The sequence below is a fragment of the Sorex araneus genome, chromosome 10, assembly GCF_027595985.1.
Source record: "Sorex araneus isolate mSorAra2 chromosome 10, mSorAra2.pri, whole genome shotgun sequence".
In the NCBI taxonomy this organism is placed as follows: Eukaryota; Metazoa; Chordata; class Mammalia; order Eulipotyphla; family Soricidae; genus Sorex; species Sorex araneus.
In genome coordinates this window covers 61,447,999-61,469,191 of record NC_073311.1, presented here as the reverse complement: position 1 = coordinate 61,469,191, position 21,193 = coordinate 61,447,999, and the positions used below count along the sequence as shown (strand labels likewise).

General features: G+C 43.6%; 1 protein-coding gene across 1 annotated transcript in view; it reads left to right on the top strand.

Annotated features, from left to right (window-relative positions):
* The window catches only part of ST8SIA1 (ST8 alpha-N-acetyl-neuraminide alpha-2,8-sialyltransferase 1), a 173,127-nt gene that overhangs the window by 83,932 nt on the left and 68,002 nt on the right, over nt 1-21,193 (top strand). The window contains exons 3-4 of the mRNA XM_004611354.2: nt 7,916-8,025; nt 11,833-11,925. Of these exons, the coding sequence (XP_004611411.1) occupies nt 7,916-8,025; nt 11,833-11,925 (203 nt within the window). The remainder of the gene's footprint in view (nt 1-7,915; nt 8,026-11,832; nt 11,926-21,193) is intronic.

Here is a 21,193-nt window from a genome sequence, read left to right as displayed (position 1 = left end):
AGTGGTAGAACCAAGAGCATGGTAGGTACAAGAATACATGGGGGGGTCTGAGCAACTTGTATTGCATCAATGAAGTATGAAGAGAGCTATACCAGTAATCACACACCTCCTGCATTAAATTTAAGACAAGAGAATCCTTTGTTGCCATTTTCAAAAAGTGAGAGAGCATTTAAAAATGAATGACTCAGTTAAATTCTGGAAATCAAAGATATTTAGTTGACTACCAGTCTACTTAATCTTATTCAGTGCATCCCTCAATTCTCATAGTTGTCAGAGTCTCTTCTTCTTGTTCAGGGATTAGGCCGTTTCTAGCTGGGGTCCACTCTAGAGAGAATCCCAGTAGATTGCTTCTGGATCCCAAACCTTTAGGCTTCGTGATGATCTCGCTAAGTGTCAATTTAAGACTTTTTAAAAAGTTTGGAATGACTTGGCTTTTTGTGTGTGTGCATCTTGGTTTTGGAGCTAGCCCTGGCTGTGCTCAGGGCTTCCTGCCGGCGCTGTGCTCGGGGATCATTCTTGGCAGTACTCAGGGACATTATGTGAGAATAGGGATCAATCAGGGGTTGGCTACGCACAACACAAGTGCCTCACCCACCGAACTCTCTCTCCAGCCCAGCTGTATAACTTGGATGAAGGGACATTATAGACTGTTCTCTTATCTCTGCCTTTGTTGAATGTTGATTTTATGGAGTATTTTATTCTTTCATTTAAATTTTACATCGTTATTAGTTTTGTATATTATAGACAAGCCTCAAAGGTATTATTAAAGTCATTGTCATTTTGATCAAAGGTGCCCTTATTGATGTGTATTTCTTGATCAGAAGCTCACATATTGATGTCTACTTCCGTGAAAACAAATTTCTTAGCATTGTTAGATCCAGTTATATGTATACCAAGTAATTTATAATTTTTTTCCAACCTATCTCCTGCCTCCTTACCACCTCCCAAGACAGGCTCAAACTCTAAAACAATGAATGATCAATGGTATTAACTCAGTTGCTCCAAGATAATGCAATTATCACTCCATAAATCGAGTTCTGTCTATGGTATGGAAGACGAGACTCACAGGATGTCCTTGTGCCTGTGACTGAGGTGCCTGGTCTTTGTTCTTTGAGGATTATAGCATTTTGTCTCGGGATAACAGAAGAAGTGAATTATCAGGCTTTGGGGATCACACTGGTAAACTGATGTTTCATTCACTCATTTTTTAAATTGTTTTTGCTTTCAGGCCACAATTGGTAGTGCTAAAGGCTTAAGCACTGCTCCTGGCTCTGTACTTAGGGTCACTTTGGTGGTGCTTTTAGGACCACATACAGTGCCAGAAATTGAACCCAGGTTAGCTACATGCAAGGCAAGTGTCTTACCCTCTGTACTGTCTCTCATCTTATTTTCTTTAAATTTCAGTACAATTCTCCCAAAAGTTATATTATAAACCAGAAATATCTGCACTGTTTTAATTTATAGTTTGTTTCCAAAAAGTCTTATAATCTATAATTGTTTTTTTTCACTGTTTTACCAACAACCCTAACTTGTGTTTTTAAATAGCCCTGATTTTCTAGCAGAAGATATCTCAACAGTCTTTCCTTCTCTTTCTCTTAAAAAAATTTTATTATGGTTCAGATGTTACAGCTACGATAGTGTTAATTTTATGGTTTTCTTTTTTTTTTTTGGGGGGGGTCACACCTGGCGATGCACAGGGGTTACTCCTGGCTCTTCATTCAGGAATTACCCCTGGCAGTGCTCAGGGGACCATATGGGATGCTGGGATTAGAACCCAGGTCGGCCGCGTGCAAGGCAAACGCCCTACCCGCTGTGCTATCGCTCCAGCCCCTTATGGTTTTCTTATATACAAATTTTTATGTACAAAGTCATTGCACTTTAGTACCCAAGACACTTCTTTGTTATCCATATGTCACTTCTAGTCTGCCTCTTTCTTCTTTTCCTCCCCACAGCTGCTTGTAACAAGTTTGACATAATCCCATTTGTTTATTTCCACTGTGTGTGTGAGAGAGAAAGAGAGAGAGAGAGAGAGAGAGAGAGAGAGAGAGAGAGAGAGAGAGAGAGAGAATAGGGTCATCTCATTGAAGTTTCTTCTGGAGTCAGTCACTGTCACTGTCATCCCGTTGCTCATTGATTTGTTCGAGCACCAGTAACGTCTCTCATTGAGAGACTTATTGTTACTGTTTTTGGCATATCCAATACGCACGGGTAGCTTGCCAGGCTCTGCCGTGCGGGCTCCATACTCTCTGTAGCTTGCCGGGCTCTCCGAGAGGGGCTGAGGAATCGAACTCCGGTTGGCCGCGTGAAAGGCGAACACCCAACTGCTGTGCTATCGCTCCAGCCCTCTGGAGTCAGTATCATGGAGAATTCTGTTCTGCTTGATATATTTAATGACCCTCGAGCACAGAAACTGAGGTTTTCAATGCATTTTGAATCAACCTTTGTACATGGCATGAGATAAGGTGCATGCTCTCTCTTTCTCTCTCAACACTGTCTCTTGGAAAGACTTTCTTTGCTCCACTTCATTAAGCAAGTAGAGATTGTTGTGGATTAACAGTCCATACATCCAAGATTTCCGAGGAGTTCATGTCCAGCTCTCAATTTCATCAATTTTAGTCTTTAGTCCAGTTCCATGCAGTGTTGGTTACTCTAGCTTTGTGTTTGCTTTTATTGTTTAAAATCAGGGATTTTAATTCCTCCCGTCTTTTTATTTCTCAGAATTGCTTTGGCCAGTCTGGGAGTTTTATGGTTCCACATAAATTTTTGATGTTTTTGTTCAATGCAATGAAGATTGCCTTAGGAATTTTGATGGGTATTGCAGAACCCACTACTTTCAGTATGGCTAAGGTGAGAATCGGAGAGAAAGAGCCTTGGGAAAGGAGTCGAGCATTATTGGCACGTTGGTGGTGTGTATGGTGAAGAATCACTGCAAATGTATCAGACAATAAAATGGGCCTGGAGAGATACTCCAGGGGCTAGTACACAAGCCTTGCATGCAGCTGAGCCTGGTTTGATACCTGGCACTGCATATGATTTCCCGAGCACTGCCAAGAATGACCCTCGAGCACAGAACCAGGAGTAAATCTTTGAAATCAAAATGATCTTAGACACACACACACACACACACACACACACACAAGACTATATATTATAGGGGTAAAGCAGGATTTCCCCCCAGAGAATGAAAAAAAGTCAGGATACAGTAATGAATTGATGGCACAACATAAGATTTTAGGGTTTTCTGTTTACGCCTCACCTTATTTTAATTCTCATAGCCACACTGAGAGATGGATGGGATAGTAACTGTCAGGTCTGATTTCCCATGGATGCACTGAATGTTTAGGGGTTAGGAAAACAAATCCTGAGTCCAGATGGTTTTAATATAATATAATCCAGGTATTAGGAAGATGGTTATTAATACATAGAACAGTGATTGGTGCAGAATTTTGGGCCAGGATTCATAGGATGCATTAGTGATTCAACAATGATTTGAATGCCCAATCCATACTTTAATATAGAGTAGTGGATTTTTTTTTATTTTTAATTTTTATTTTATCACCATGTGGAAAGTTACAAAGTTTTCAGGTTTATGTCTCAGTTATATAATATTCAAACACCATCCCTTCACCAGTGCCCATATTCCACCACCAAAATCCCCAGTATATCCCCCGCCCCCGCCCCCCACCCCCAACTGTATAACTGATGAATTTCACTTCATTTTCTCTTTACCTGGATTACGTTCCATATTGCAAAACAAAACTCACTATTGTTGTTGGAGTTTCCCCCCAAGAAAGATAGCCCTACTAAGGAAGCATTTGATAATTGGTTTTCCATTAAAAGATTGTATGTTTTCAGTTTTTAGAAAAGGTTGCGCGGCTGCTAATGCGGCCGCGCGGTTCAGATGTGTCCCAGTTAGAGTAGTGGATTTTTGTTTTGCCTGTTTGAGGGTCATACTGACAGTTCTTGGGGCTTCTGTACTCTCTCGCCAGTCCCCAGAGCAATAATTTTTCAGTTAGCCGGAGTGTACTAAGGTCAGTTGATATTTTCTTGCATCAGTGCAGGAGAAACATTTGAAACACATTTTCAAATGTATTTGAAAGGAGATACATTGTTAAGGGTAGCAGGAGTGTACTGAGACCAGTCGACATTTTCTTGCATCTGTGCTTGGAGATCCATTTGAAAAGAAATGCTCCTTGCCAAATCCTAACGTTCTTGTGGAATAGACAATGAAACATCCTTCTGTGTTGTATGTTCCCAACAGGGGAAACACTTGGAACCTAAGTTGCTTGAAAAAGTTAGTGAACTTAACTCTGTGAGTAAAGGGACAGGAATGAGAGAAAGGAGGATGGGTGGACCCCCTCTCAGGGACAAGAAATAGAAAAGGAGGTCCCACTGCCTGCCTGCCTGCCCCGTTCTTCACCCTCCCCCCCCCCACACACACACACATACACATTTTCCTGTGCTCTGGAAGTTTTTACACCAAGTAGCCGTTGCGACTGTTGTTCCCAGATCTGTTTTTTGAGGCCTCAGTATTTTACTTGAAAACCTGGTGTTGCTAGTTAATCAGCGTCAAGAAACTCACTCTGGAGAGAAGAGAGGTGCCTGCCATCGAGGGTTGGGATGGCTTGAAGGGGTGGGAGGGAAACTGGGGACACTGGTGATGGGAAATGACACTGGTGGAGGGATGCGTGTTGGAACACTGTGCGACTGAAACGCAGTCATGAACAGCTTTGTAGTGCTCAATCACAGTGATTCAATTAAAAAAATGGAAAATTTTAGAAAATGGAACTCCCGCTAGCTGGAAAGAGCGTAACGGTGCTTTGCATGCGTGAGGCCTGATCCCTGCTATCTTTCGGTCCCCCGGGCACAGCTGCGAGCAACCCGAAGCACAGAGCTCGTGGTAGCCCCAGAGCACCCCGGGGGTTCCCGGAGCAAAACATAAAATTGAACACAACCAAGAAAATCTGACAACAAGCCAAGTTAAAACTGGGTTTTCCAAAAGCACACTAGTAAATATTAGTTGGGGGATGAGTGAACCACCTATAAAAATAAACTGCATATAAATAGGCAAAGAGTATTGATGTAGAACTCACTGAGCTAGTCAGGCTTCTGTCAACACTACTCGACAAAACAGGTCCTGGTCTAGGTAACCAACCCCCTCCGTGCTGCTAAATCTGGTGCAGTTTTAAGTATGTGTCATACTTAATCTATTACCACAGTACTTTTGAACTCCATGTGTATTTCTCTCCTGTACACCTTTTTTTTAAAAAATCTCAGTTTCCAGGACCCACACTTTCCTCATCAACCATACCTTTTCTGTCTCTTTTACCATTTTTTGTTCTTCTGACTTGTAGTTGGGAGTGGTCTGAGATTCAGACTTCTGCCTCTCCCTTTCTGTCTTCACTCATCATCTAGTCTCCTGAGTTTAAGGACCTTTTGTCTGCTGATCACATCCAGCTTCCTAGCTCCAGGAAATACGAGTTAGTTCCCTTGCTGCATTCTTGTTTATTCAGTTGCTGCTGGACATTGCCACTTAAGTGTATAAGGGGTATCTTGCATTTTATAAATATAAAGTTGAGCTCCGTATTTACAATCTTGTAATCTTCCATATTCCAGTAATCATTCAAGCCAGACCTTGATGTCATTTCTGACCCGTCTTACCCTTCCTCCAACACCCTGAGTCATCTTTTTCACCCGAAAATCTCCAGAATCTACTTCGTTCTCACTAGCCTCACTGTTACCACCACAGGCCAAGCCACAAAACCTCTGTCAGCTGGTAGTGGAAACTGACAAGCTGGGCCAGTGTTTCTCCCCATGACATTGTACAGCGTATGCCGGGATCAGCACTAAGCCAGACTGACGTACTGTCATTCCTTTGCTCATCCTACATTGACTCGAGCCTCCTCTTGGGGCCAAACAGTATCTTTGTAACACCTCACAAGACCCCACTAATCTCTCCCTGGCTGGTTCTCAAAGTCTCTCCTGCTTCTCTGCTTAGTTGAGCTCCAGACACAGTGAATCTCTGCCTCCCTCTCAGAGTTCTGGAATGTTCCCCACCCCATCTTTGCATCGCGGTTCCTCCTGGTGTACACACACTGTACACTGTGTGTGGCCTGACCTCCTTGGGGGAAGTGGCCATCCCCCTTCCAAAGCCTGTCCTGGTCCTTGGTGCCAGGGTCATGCCCACTATTTATTTCTCTCCACAGCCTTGTCCCCACCCGACAGGCTGTTGGTTTGTGCCTGTCTCTGCCATTCAGTTCCTCAGTAGAATCCCGGGTGGCTGGATCATGCGTCAGTCCCTCTCACCCAGGACAGTACCTGGCTCTCACTTGGTCCCCTTGTGGGTTACTGAGCCGCCAGCTTGGGCTGTGAACGGAGTCACACCTACCGAATTATAGATCTGGCCAGTGTTTCTAGTGTGGAGTTCAGATCCTTCTGTCCGGAGGGATTGCAGAAAGATGCCACGGATATTCTGGGCCATCCTGGACATCTCGCGGGCTTTGTCTCTGCCTGTATCTGCTGTGGGGCTCACGGGACTGAATTGCTTGTACTCATGTTGGCAAATGTCCAGACATTACCCCTAAGTGCCACGTCTTCATCATCTATACTCCAAAGCTCCACTGTCCCTTATTTTCTAACAAGGAAGTGGAATTCTCTTCAGCTGCAATCATGCCTCTCAGCAACCAATGGCCTCATGGGCTCCTGGAATCTTTTTTCTTTCACGGTTTAATTACTTTATGCCCAGGTCTGGTCCCTGTGATATATATTCATGTATTTATTCCACTGATTTTTTTTTTTTTGGTCTGGTAATACCTATGATTTGCTGCAGGTTTGGGCTAGCATGGCCCGCTTAATACCATACAGTTCCCCCCGCTCCAGGTTACGCAGAGGCAAGGTCTTTACTCAAAGGATTCCAGCGGCTCTGCATTGTTTCAGTAGGCAGAAAATCCTGAGCTTGGTGACTCTTGCTGACTCGAGGAAAAGAGAGGGAATGACACATTTTATCCTCAGGACTACCTCGGGCTTTGCTTGTCCCTGGTTCTATAAATAGCCCTCCAGGGAACACTGGGGCACACTGAGCGGTTTCTGTACCGTGTGTCGTGCAGTTGGCAAAGGTCACGGGCTGTCTGCTCCCGCACCGTTACCTGCGCCCTCACTTACACTGCCTTCCCTGCTTGGCAGCTGCCTGCACTTCCTTTAAGTTTTGCTTCGAGTGAGCGAGTGAGAGCGCTTTCCCGACTGGCGCCATCTCACCGCTGCTCCCTGGGACCCAGCGCGGCTTCAAGCATGTGGGCAGACGGGGGCCATTCCTGCATCACGTTCAAATGTTACATGAGAATCTGTGCTCACCCATGAAATCTGTGCTTTGGTATTTGTCCCCAACATTTAACGTAGGATGCACTCATTAGTTGAGTGACCAAATCTATAAGTGAGTGGATGAAATTGATTGCATTCCAGTGGGGGGAATGGAATAGATTTGAGTTTGTTCCCAGCTGAGGGCCTTTAAAATTAATTTTCCAGGGCTGGGGATGTGGCTCAGTGGTTGAGTATGTGTTTGCGTGTATGAGATTTGGGGTCCAGGCTCTGGCAGCATGCATATACAAAATAATTGGTTTGGGATTAGCGCGAAGACTTTTGTTTTTCTGGACGACATTTTCTGCTGGGTGCATGGTCCATTTGATACAGACAAAAAAAATCTATATATTTAAATACATGTCAAGCCTTCATTTTTTTTGATTTTCAAAGAAGAGGCTAGTTCATTCCTTACAAACTTCTTAGCAGCTTCCTGTCTTCGTTCTCTTTTTACTCTGCCCAGTCTTCAAGCAAATTCCTCCAAGGGCTGGACCGTAACAATGATTTTGTGAGCACTTGTATGTTCTCTTCAGTGAAAACCCGCCTTGTTTTCTGTTGCTAGGCAACCCCATTCCAGCTGCCCTTGAAGAAATGCGCCGTGGTGGGGAATGGTGGGATTCTGAAGAACAGTGGCTGTGGCCGGCAAATAGATGAAGCTGATTTTGTCATGCGGTAAGAGCGCACCCCTGGCAGGGCCTCACCCCCTCTCCTTCCCTCACCCCTCCCAAGAGCCCAGGGCCTTTGGAAACCAGTCAGTTGGGATTAATCATTTGTAACTGCTCCTCAGTCCTTCCAAGTTCACACACAAGTGAGTTTGGTAGTGGGATTTGGTGGGGGGCGTGGTGGGGGGCCACAAAGGAACAAGCCTGAGGAAGTACAGAGCTTAGGTCTTGGGGAGTGCCCCACCCCCCAAAAAAGGGAAATACTCATTTTATTTCAGATGATCCTTTCAGGCCAAGAACTATATATGTATATATATATATATATATATACATACATATACATATACATATATACATATATATGACTATGTGAAAACACATTTAATTTATTCACTTTATGCTACTTTTTTTTTTTAATTTCTCACAAAAGCATTTGTAGGTAGCAAGGGATTTGAGCTGTCCATGACTAGGAAGAAGTAGGAGAGCAAAGGTAAATTTTGAGCGAAGAGGAAGCTTCAGAGAGTGCCAGGGCCAGCCAGAGACTTCTGCAGACTTGGGCGTTAAAGGAATGTTAAGGGGCTTCCAGTCAAGGGTAGCAGTTGTCTGACGGGGTGGCTCCAGCCTCACTCCCGGTGATGGTAACACAGACAGCAGGAATGATGGGACACATACAGGCTTGGGATTACGTGGGGAAGGGGGAAGGACGCAGCCGGCAGAGGAGGACGAGAGCAGAGGAGAGGCCGGAGCGTGGCTGAGCTAGGATTTCCGTGTTTAGCTTTTCTAAGAATGATCCGAGGTTAGCTTCTCTGAGGGTTGTGAGAAAGAGGTCTGGGATTACTGTGCGGCTCTAGGGAAGACTGAGCCAGGGAGGGCGCATGGTCTCACTGAAGTGGAAGTGACTGCCTGCCCGGCCCCGAAAGCTAAGCCGAGGAGCGAAAGGATTTGGTACTGATCTCCTTTCCACAAGGAATGAGTCAAGACCTAGCAGGGGCCCAGGCAGCCCAGAGCCCGCTGGCCCTCTCCAAGCCCAGCCAGCAGTCGTCCCTAAGTGCAGAGCCAGGGGGAAGCTCTGGGCGTCACCGGGTGTGCCCCCCACTTTCTGGGAAAGGAAACGCTGCAGGGGCCACCCGCACCCTTGGAGAGAAAGTTTACTCAGAACTTAAGACATGTTTTTCTTTTGGTTTTGTTTGGGAGCCACACTCGGTAGTGCTCAGGCGTTACTCCTGGCTCTGTGCTCAGGGTTCAGATCTGGCAGATTCAGAGGACCCAGTGGGGTTGCCAGGGACTGAACTCAGGTCAGCTGCATATAAGGCAAGTGCCTTACCTGCTATATTAGCGCTCCAGCCCAGAGGGACAGATTTTAATGCTAAAATATGTCATTCCCCCCTGAAATGCAGATGCATTGAAAAAATACCTGTAATGTCTCTGTTTTTTGTTTGTTTATTTGTTTGTTTTTTACTTTTTTGTTTTGTTTTGCTTTTGTTTTGTGGCCATACCCAGCAGTGTTCAGGGCTTCTAGCTCTGAGCTCAGGGATCACTCCTGGCAGTGTTCAGGGTGCTCATATATGATGCCTGGGACTAAACCCGGGTCAGCTGCATGCAAGGCAAATGCCCTGTCCACAGGACTATCACCCAGCCCCTAAAGTGTTGTAATCCTTTTTTTGGCAGTCACTATTCACCTGTTTTCCTTGAACTGTTACTTCTGGGTTCTAAGTCTGAATGGCTCCATAATTTATGAGCCATGAATTTCCCTACATGGAAGACATGGTAATACAAAGTATAGAACCATGAAAGCCAACTTAATTTCACTGAATAAAGGTGAAGACAGGTTGAGCCTACTCCCTGTCGATACCAGAGTTTAGGTTTTAATATAGCTAGGTTCATTCCCGTTTCACAACGGATCAAGACCAAATGTTCAGTATTTGGCCTTGGTCTCATCTGGGGCACCAGCTTCATCTCTGCCAAGATCGGTTAAATCACAAGAACTGTCAGTGCCTCTTCTGGGCCAGTGTGGTGTTTAGGGTTAGGCTCACCTCCTCACGAGGATCCTAGAAACCACATGAGATCCGGTGCCTCCCCACACCACGGGCCCCTCAAGATTAAGCTTACAACGTGCTCTGCCTGGGATTCCCACCCTCTAGACCACTTGTGTTTGGTCTCAGTGAGCAAACGGTCGAAGGCACTCATCGGCTTACTAATTAAGCTCCAGTAGCTCATGACCAAAGTGTAGGTGAGAGGAAGATTCCAGATGAACAGAGATGAGTTTCTACCCAGGATGCCCTGAAGTGGTCCGATATGAGTCATAGAGTACATACATGTGAGACAGCATTGAAGAGGCTTGGCTGATCAGCTGAGTGGATTCAGGGAGAGGTCTGTGCCCTGGGGAAGTTTGCAGGAAGATTTCACATCTGAGAGTTAGAGTGGTGTGCATCTGAAACTTACATCACATTTTGCAACAGCTTTAGGAAAATTAATATGATCGTAAATTTTAAAATAATTTATGAAGAGGAAATTATTTATGACATCAATAGAAACTTGCCTGGGAAGCTGACAAGGCCCTTGCTGTCCGGAAGATACCTTTCTTTGCAAACAATCATTGTGTTTGTTGAAATAATAAAGAGCAAGATATGCCCTGAAGTGGGAGGGCTAAATTGAGAGATACTCTCAGAGGAGAAATTAGGACATGGTCATAAGATGGAAATGGAAACTCTAGATTTTTATTTGGAGTTTTCAGAAATAATAAATGTCCATTGAATTGTAATTATACGCTATGTACATTACATAATATTCTTGAGCTTTTGTGATGTTATCAAGGTGAGAACTTTTCTTGCATTTTTCCTTTTAATCATACAGGCACCTTATTAGAGAGGAAAAGCCATAACACTTCTTTTGTCTACTGGGGAAACTGAGACAAGACTGATGAATTTACTTGTCTAATGTCTGCTGGCAGAAAGCCATAGGTTTGGATTTGCTGTATTTTCCTTTATAAACACCTATGAGACATAGTAGCCAAGGAAAGCAGCCAGAGTGGGGGCGATTGTGTGAAGGAAGGGAAGGGTAGCTATTTCTGTCCCCAGAAAAATATTCCTGTGCTCTTTTCCTTGGCTGGACTGGGATGGTGGATAATTATTGCAATTCTCTACATGACAAATCACTATGCCTTCACCATGGTTAACGCATACATTGGTCATCTACACAAGACAATTCTCTTATACAATTTGCCCTGAATATTTTCTTAGAACTTGGGCAAGAAAAACTTTAAAAAGAGCAAATTTAATTCTCTCATGGTTTAAGGTATGTGGATATGCAGAAAAGTTGGTGGATCCTCTGTAGGCCAATGTTTCTCAACCCCTTTTGACCTTATTTCCTTCCTGTGTTCCCCTTGTCCTGCTGGTCGGCCCCAAGCTCTGTGACATGCCCTCATCTATGTTCTTCTCACCTGTGGCCCCTTAGCACTTCCTGGGGTCCCTGGTTGTCACTGTTCTTAGGGACCATACTCAAGTTCTAATTTCTGCTGGTCCCATCACTTCAACAAATATTTTGAATGGAATGACTTCATTTTAGTTATATTTCTTTTCTTTTGAAGCTCATATACCTTTCTGGCTGCCTTTATATTTCTTCCAAAACAAATTTTTATGATAGCATTTTGAAAATGCTGAAAGTTAGTCAACTAACGTCTATTAAACCCTGGGGAGAGGTAATAAGAAGTTACTTATGAACTGAGCTAGACTTAATAAACTTCCAATCCATCATAACTGTTTCAATTTAATAGCTAGGCAAGCCATTCTAAAATGTTTGCCCTTGTTAATTTTTTCAGATGTAATCTCCCGCCCTTGTCAAGTGAATACACCAAAGATGTTGGATCCAAAAGTCACTTAGTGACGGCTAACCCCAGCATAATTCGACAAAGGTAAGGGTTTCTCACTTTATCACGTCAGTTTGGAAAGAGTGAAAAAGAAAACGATTTGTAACATCTAGCGTCTTAAAGACAGTGAGCACAATTCCATTTGGGAAACAAAGTTATCCGTACAGGCCGGAAGTATGATGGAGGGAATTGTAAATAAACTAATACGATTATGGGGATCCAAACACTATTTTGTGCTTGCTCTGGAATTCTGTTTATTTTCTGTAGAGAGGAGAGAAAACACAAGGACCCATTGTTTTGCTCACGAAAGTGGCACAGCATCCTGCTTACTCGTTAGCACTACTTGCAGATTTATTGGTTCCGCTCACAACTCATTGGCACTGATAGGTGAATGGAATGAATATCAGTTTTGTTAATGGATAAAAAAAGAATTGACTCATCCACTGCATACATACATGCACGTATATGCATATATGTTTATATGTATATGAAAATAACGGCATTCCCAGAATACAATGATCCACTGATACATATATGTATATTGAAAATAAAGCATTGCCAGGATGCACAGGAACAGATAGTCATATGATATTATTATAAGATGTTTCATTGCATTCAATCAGTTGAGAAAACAGATGGAACATTCTTGCTCTAGTATCAGCTCTAGAAATCTTGGCAGCGGCTGTGGGACACTCTGGGGTGTGAGTCTCTCGTCGATAAAGCTGTCCTGCCGGCTCTCAGCTGTTTCTCCGTGGATCGCACTTTGGAGACAGGGACTCGGTCTCTGTGGGAACAGGAGCCTGCCGCCGTCTTTACACTCCCTTTGCAGACTTTGGAGTTTGTTTATGTCTCATTAGTATGACTGTTTCCCTTTACCCAAAGCAATAAGCTATGTTCATTTCTATATTCCACATACCTTTTTTTTTTTTTTGCTTTTTGGGTCACACCTGGCGATGCACAGGGGTTACTCCTGGCTCTGCACTCAGGAACCACTCCTGGCGGTGCTCAGGGGACCATATAGGATGCTGGGAATCGAACCCGGGTCGACCACGTGCAAGGCAAACGCCCTACCTGCTGTGCTATCGTTCTAGCCCCCATATATTCCATATACTTTAAAAAATGCTACGGTTAATGCTTTGGAAGGCCAGAGCAATAGTACAGAGGATAGGGCACTTGCCCTGCATCCTGCTGACCTAATTTGATCTCCCGCGCCCTATATATTCCCACTAGCTCTGCCAGGAGTGACCCCTGAACACAGAGCCAGGAGTAAGTCCTGAGCACCACTGGGTGTGACCCCCAAACAAAGAAACAAACACAAAACAGAGCATGAGTTAACAAGCAATAGAACATTTCCATAAATTTTCAATGAAAAAAGTTATTTAAGATAATTACACGTATCATACATATTCATATTTAACAGTTTATAAATTATTTTTTAAAATGGGAGAAACTGTGTTTCTATGTGGATTATCCTATTTGATACTTCATTCATTCCTTGTAGTGTCCTTTCAAAGTCATGCAAACCCAAGATATTTGCGGTGTCTTGAACTTTGGTGTGACTAAAAAATAAATTTATTGTGCAAAGATGTAGAGATGATAAATTTCGTGAATTCTCATAGATGTTCTCCAAAGTCTTGATTCTTATAAAAATATTTCTTTGAGATTTAAAGGCACTAGGAGTTTTTGCTACAAAACTCTCAGAAAATATATCAGTATCAAGATAAAACAAGTTTGAATAAATAAATATATATTTATGAGAGGCAAAAAGTAAATATATGTCTATTTGTGAGAGATACGTATTTATGGTAGCAAAAGTAAGATTAGAGGTAATATTTCTTGATGTATTTAGAAGAAATTCATAGTAAGAAGGAGATGGATATTATCTTGCTTAGGATAAATTATTTAGACTTGTGATACTGTGGTTATTTTTGTTTGTTTGTTCGTTTTGGGGGGACCATACTCGGCTGTGCTCGGGCTTACTTTTGGCTCTGTTCTCGGGGATTACTTGTGGCAGTGGCTGGGGACCGTGTGGGATGCTGGGGATTGAACCCAAATCAGTCACAGGCAAGGCAAGCACCCAACCCACAATATTGCTCCTCCAGTCCCAGCTGATATTGTGATTTCTAAGGAAAAACATAAGTATATTCGGTCTTTATCCATAGTTCGTGATCATAGTTCCCCAAATCCTTAGAATTTTCTTAGTGTTGAGAATAATAATGGTGTCTTCTGTTATGTGAATGAAGTGACTTTGGAAGCACCTAAAGCTGATGACTTGTTGAAACAACATGGGATTCGAAAGTCAGAACTGGAAGCTTGGAAGTTTTAGCCTAGATCTTCATTGGAAAAGAGATGAAATGGAAATCAAGTTCACTTGCAGATGGCAAGTTATTCGCATGAGGGTGGGAGTTTCCAAGTTGGCAGACAGTTGGAGAGCTGGGGAGAGTGCTCCCGGGGAAGGCCGGGAAACTCAGTGATGTATCCCCAGGCCCTGCCCCATACATCTCCCTGTCTGACTGTTCCTGAGTTACATCCTTTAATAAAGTGCCGTTCTAGTGAATAAACTGATTTCCTGAGTTCTGTGAGCTGGTTTAGCAGGTTAACCTGAGGTCGAGTTGTCGCAACTGATGTGCAGCTGGTTGGTTAGAGCCCCTGAGGGTGTAGGGTGATCTTGGGGGATGGAGGCAAGTGCCTGATGCCTGAGAATTGCTTGTTGACATCTGGAAGCCCACATGCACATTTGTGTTCCGTTTGGGTCTAGGGATCCTGTAAAAAACTAAGGCACGCCGAGGGGCGCGTGCATTCGCGGGCTCTCCAGGCGGTTCTGTCTCACCACCCGCATTCGGTGCTCTGGAACCGCAGTGTGTGGACTGGATCAGGACTCCTGGTGGTCAAGGACAGGCGAAGGAAGAACGAGGACCAAGGTGGTTGCTGATTAGTTACCGTTTATTCAATCTTCCATCTTTCTCATCTCCCGCACTCCCGGCTCCATCCTCTCTCTCGATCTACTCCGCTTGCCCTGGGTCCATCTCGTCCCTCGCCGGGACCCTGATTTTTGGGAGCTAGGAAGTAAGAGCAGCTGAGGCTTACGTCGAGAGAACAGATGCCCAGGAAGAAAATATCATGTAGAGTCAAATGACTCCCAGGTTATAAAAGCATAGCATTTTCTAAGTCTTCCTGTATCCATACAAAAAGGACATTGCTCTGAATAAACTATGCAAAGGACTCAAGGAGAAGAGAAAAACATTATTTACAAGTCAACAGAACACTAAGAAAGAAGCTACAAATAAACAAAGAGAATAGGAGCACTGTAACGGGAGTAACCCAATAAACCTAAACTACCTGAGGCTATGTAATCGTACAGGATCCTTTCTAAGAAGAGTGAATTTGTTTACGCACACTTCTGGGGATATATAGGGTGTAACCAAAAAATACAAAGCCTGCGCATGTGTAAAAAAATGTAGTTTCTGATGAGTTTGGGCTCGAGTCACTATTTGTGATAACTGTCACCTCGAGTAAGGTAATAAACATACTCATCACTTCCAAAAGTTTCCGTCTCACGGACTTTGATGATAAGAACACTTCCTGTGAGAGCTGCCCTCTTAACTCATCTTGTTGAGTGGGTAGGAAGTGTATTTTTTTTGACAGAATCCAGAACAAGATGAATTCGGGTGCCCAGGACACAAGGTTTTTAAAAACCATCTAGGGCTTTGCTGTCAAGTCACAATTGTCTTTTGGCAGCATTTTCGTGGGATTGGAGAGGACAGGTGGTTCTAACATGCAGCAGAATCTGCATCTGCAGATTGACGGCTGTTGTCTTCTTTCTTTTATTGCGGACTTTTGTCAGTGGTAGGTAGCAAAAATCATTTTGTGGGTTAGTTTCCCTTTATCGGCATTCTGCTTCTAGCGTATTTGTTCAGATGCCCTTTGAAATCTGTTACTCCTTCCTTGATAATTTCTAAGTTTTCTAATTTGGAAGTATATTGTTAGGCTGTTTTGTGGTATGTACATTCAGTTCATTTTAGAGGGAACATATGTTTGAAATATGTTGTTAGAATCCCAGAAGTATCATTTACGTGCCCTCATAATAAACAATCCTTCTTGTCAGATTAATTCATTGAACTGACTTGTCAGAAAAAGGCTGACTACCTTCTAATTCAAGTAAATGGTAAAAATGACCCCAAATTATGATCTCACTTCTGAATTCTAATTGTTCTATTAAGTAACAGAGAGGAGTTGCCAAAAGTTTGTCCCTTGGATATAAGATTCAGCATGTTTCTGTTTCTTATAAAAATCTATTTTATACCTCAGAAGCTATATATCTTGAAAATATTTTTATTTTGTTTTATTTTATTTTATTAAATCACCGTGTGGAAGATTACAATGCTTTCTGGCTTAGGTCTCAGTTATACAATGCTGAAACAACCATCCCTTCACCAGTGCCCATATACCACCACCAAAAAAAAAAAAAAAAAGAAACCAAAAAACCCCACACAGTACACCTCCCATCCTGCCCCCCCGAAAATATTTTTTTGATGACTCAGTGATTTTTACCCTCTGGGACAGTGCATCATTGCATTAGCTGGGATAACAGGAGGCATGTTTTTCTTTTGTAAAGAGGAAAAGTGAAGATTGTGAAAATAGAATTTGCAAGTGAGGTCATTGTTTAGACTGTTAGATTAGACTTGAATAAATGAGTTTCGTGGTGTGTGAAGAAGTTGAGGATTTGGAAATTCATGGGAAAGGAAGAGAGAAGCATGAGTTTTGCAACATTTTTGCGTGCTCATTCAAACATTTTGCGTGCTCATTCAAAAATTAATCAACACTGGGACAGAGTTGAATGAAATGTGTTTCAAACTCTGAAGTTACTCCAGTCAGCAGACATGCCTGTGGTTTGGGGCTCTGTGCAGGGGGTTTAGAGGTACCACAGATATTTCCAGGTGTGTTTCCAGAGGCCCCAAACCACCTCCAGCAGATGCTGTCGGTGCCACCTCAGGACCAAGTGGCACTGCATCCTCCAGCCCTCACAATGAACTGCTGGCTTAGTTTCCTGAGAATCGCAGGGACTGGCCCTAGAGGCATGTGAGCATTGCTGTGCCTCCTCCACATTCCATGTGTGTGGGTGTGTATATGTACTCGTAGTTTTTAAACCTTATTGACTGATTTCCTTAAACCTGGAAGGCTGACTTGACAGTGCTTAGGGCCACTCCCATAAAGCTTGGGGATTGTGTGCCTCCAGGGGTCATTTCCAGCTCCCTCATACAAAACATGAGCCCCCTCTTGGAGCCAGCTCCCCAGTTCCTTGCAGGGATTTTTTTAAACGAGAATTACTGATGGCTTTAACACTGGTAAAAATTTTAAAAATTCACTGACTCTCGATGGGTTGTACAGGAGCGTGGTTTGTAAGAGTAGGGATGATGAGAGTGCTGACATTTTAGTCTTCAGTTTTTCAGTAGCTTTGAACTCAGTTTTACCCGTTTGCCCTTAACAAGAGTTCAGTATATAATTGGACAAGTGATTGTTCGGGGTCACAGTTTGGAAATAATTGTGTTTTCAGCCCCCAGATCAGCAGGAGAATCTGAGTGTGTGTCTCCGCGTGACACAGGGAGGCCGAGATGTCGGAGTGAGCGAGCAGAGTCCTATCAGGGCTCTTTCGTCTTTGCTCTTAAAACCCAAGCCTGCTGCTTGGCTGCTGTTTAGTTTGCAATTCCTAAATGCCAGGCAGAGCCAGGGTAATCTCTTTCCCAGAGACTGGAAGAAGAGGCTGTATAGTACAGGGCTAAAGCACTTGCCCTGTGTGCAGCCAACCCAAGTTTGATCTCTGATACCACATATGGTCCCCTGAGCATTGCCGGGAGTGATCCCTGAGCACCAAGGCAGTAGTAAGCCCTGAGAACAAAGCCAGGAGTGAGTCCTGAGTACTGGCACGTATGTCCCCAATCCATCATTCACCCCCACAGATAATAAAAGGTTAATATAAAACCTGCCACCCTAAGTATGTTGAGGAACACTTATGTAAGACCCTCCAAGATCTTGGCCTCAGAGGAATGAATCTTAAGTGATACAATCTCGGCGGAGAAAACAAAAGCAGGAACAATGAAGACTACATCCAACTAAAAAGCTTCTTCACTGTGAAAGAAATGAGACCTAAAATAAAAAGAGAGCTTACTGACTGGGAGAAAATATTTGCGCACAATACATCAGATAAAGGACTAATATCCAAGAGATGTAAAACAGTCTGAAGGCTCAACAAAACAGCCCTCATAAAAATGGAGAGGGGATATTAACAGACATTTTCTCTCTCAGAGAAGACGTACAGGTGCCAACAGGCAGGTGCAGAAAATCTTTATCATCCTTTATTATCAAGGAAATGCAGAATCAAAATGATGGGAAATCACCTAACACCAGCGAGTATGGTCTGTATATCAAAGACCAGAAACGCTAAGAGCTGGTGGGGATGTGGTGAAAAGGGAACTCTCCCTCACCCCTGGTGACTCTGTGATCTGGCTAAGCTTCTGGGAAAACAAACTTCCTTATGACCCTGTACTCCACTCCTGGGTATCTACCCAAAGGGCACATAAGCAATAATCTGAAAAGACACCTGTATACCTCTGTCCATCACAGCAATGTTTACAGTAGCCAAGATCTAGAAACAGCCCAGGTGCCCGCCCAGCTCAGGTGAGTGGATAAAGAAATGGTGTATATAATGGAACACTATTCACTTGTGAGGAAAGATGAAATTTTGCAGTTTGCTGCAACTTGGATGGAATTGGAGTGTTGTGAGTCAGAAAGTAAAAGATAAATGCCAGATGATCTTACTCACACGTGGCATATAAAGAAACAAAGGGATTAGAGAATCTCCAACAGAAACAGTAATTCTGTGTGACGTGTTCAACAATGCAGGGAACAGAGAAGGTGGGAGGAAGTGGGAAAGGCCCGTGGGATAATGGTGGCAGGGTCTGGAACCACTGGTCGAATGAAAAATATTAATTTAAAAAAGAATAATGGAGTCATAAATACAGGAACTATAAACTATGTCGAATGGGATCAATGAAATTTTTATAAAGTATAAATCTAGGCTATTTTAGTAAAATTGAAACTTAAAAAAATTTTTTTTAAATTTTTTGTTAGTTCACAACATTTGATTACATTTAATATTCAAACACCAATCCCACCACCATTACACCTTCCCACCACCAAATTCGGGATGTTTCCATCCCAAACCCCAATCCCTGTCCCAAAGCAAACATTAAGAATATATTTTGATACTAAAATACAGAAATCCAAATCTGCGTGGCCGCTATTTCATTCTCAGCAATGAAAAAAAAAAGGAAGCAATGGAAAGCTTCCTTTTCAGCAGGTTCTACTTTTGGGGGGAAACTCACAACAGTAATAGTGGGTTTTTTATTGAAATATTGAATGTAAGCAAAGTAAAGAGAAAGTAAAGTGAAATTTATCAGCTACACAGGCAGGGTGGGGGGCTTGGAGGTTGGGGGGAGGTATACTGTGATTCTTGGTGGTGGAATATATGCACTGGTGAAGGGATGGGTGTTCGAGCATTGTATAACTGTGACTTAAACCTGAAAGCTTTGTAACCTTCCACATGGTGATTCAGTAAAAAAATAAAAGAATATATTTTGTATTGTCTGTTATGAAGAACTGCTGAATGTGCTTACAAAAAAGTGTTCATATAGGAAACTGAAGATTGAAAGGTTGGGTGATGTGAGCTTTGGTATATATAATCTGAAAATATGTATGTATGCATATATATATATATATTTCCCTCTATGATTTGTTGCCTACTGTCTGAACCCCATCAAATATGGTGTGGTAGTTATGGTGTGGTAATTGAGTGTCTTATGATGTGTCCAGGAATATGTTCACTCATGTGAGTGGCGGCGGTTGGGTTGTGGAGGTCAGCTGCCAGGGCTGGGTCCCTTGGGGTGGGGAGAGCTCTCACCAAACCCCCTCTGGGGTGCCCCGAGTGGAAACAGCCTGGCACGGAGTCCGGTGGCATGGCTATGGGGGCCTCATCTTATGCTTCCTTCCGGGAGAAGCAGCCGTGGGATCTGGAGGGTGGCTGATGACGAAATTGTCTGGTGCTGGCAGGAGGTAGCTTATGGGAGTGACCCCTGGGTTGCTGGAGACTGGGGAAACGGGGAGAGGGTCTCCGCTTCCAGGTCCTATTGAGCCCAGAGTTCAAATCGAAACTTTCAAAAGCTTCCTGAGAGAAAGGATGCTAGAAGGGAGAACAGACCAAAAGCAGACAGCTCTCAGCACTATGAGCGGGAGTCAAAAGCAGTGACAAAGTACCTTCAGAGTGTCAAGAATAAGTTATTGATACAGAAATTTCCAGTAAGCAGATGAGAAATTACTTTCAGAATACAAAACAGTTTCAGAAATATGGACATAGAGATGACTTAACATCTAAAGCCTTCTCTGAAAGAAATTCTAAAGAACTGCCTCTCGGAAAAGGAGAATTACTTTGAAGGGAGCATCTGCAAAAAGAAATTGATTAGTCCGTGACTAAGCCTAAACAACGTCATCTGTATAAATAGGAATAATTAGACATCATCTGTGTATAGGAGGTGCTGTCAGAGCAGACGGTACAGCGAAAATCCTGGGACACAGCGTTGCACGCTGAGGAAGGAGCTTGCGGTTCAGTTTCTGGGTGCTCTGCTGCAGGCCGCCCTGCTGGCTCCCGCACTAGCAGGAGCTCTCCTCGTAGCCTTCAGAGTGTCTGTGGTCAGAAATGCAGCAGACACTTGTCGTGGTGGCAGGAGTACGGTGGCGATGGCGAAGATTGGAGCAGCCCCATCCCCGGCCGGGCCACCCCTCTTTCTTCATCTGGTTTCAGAGCTCTCCTGGTGAGCTGCTTCAGGCTAGACTGTGTCGTTCAGTGTTCTTCAACCACAGACCCCCTGACAAGTGCTAGTCCACAGGCGCTAGAAGGCAGAAAACCACTGGTCTGCCCCCCTCGTGACAACTTTACAACTCTGATCGTGGACTGATTGACAGCACAGGGCTAGCCCACAGGTGTACATAAGCGGAAGAACTCTGGTGTAACTGATGTCCCTCAGAGCTAGCACCTAACAGAACCCAGTAGAAGTCCATGGCGTTTTTGAACTTCACATCAGAAGTGACTTTGTGTGTCGCATGAAGTCATCGATCAATCAGTCGGAGGCACGGAGATAAAACACGTGAGAGGAATGTAAAGAGCACCGAGGGCCAAGGCTCAGTCTGGCTCGAGGTGAAGACCAACTACCAGAAGCCTCCTTTAATTCTATTTTTTTTTAATCAGTTACATCCTAATGAC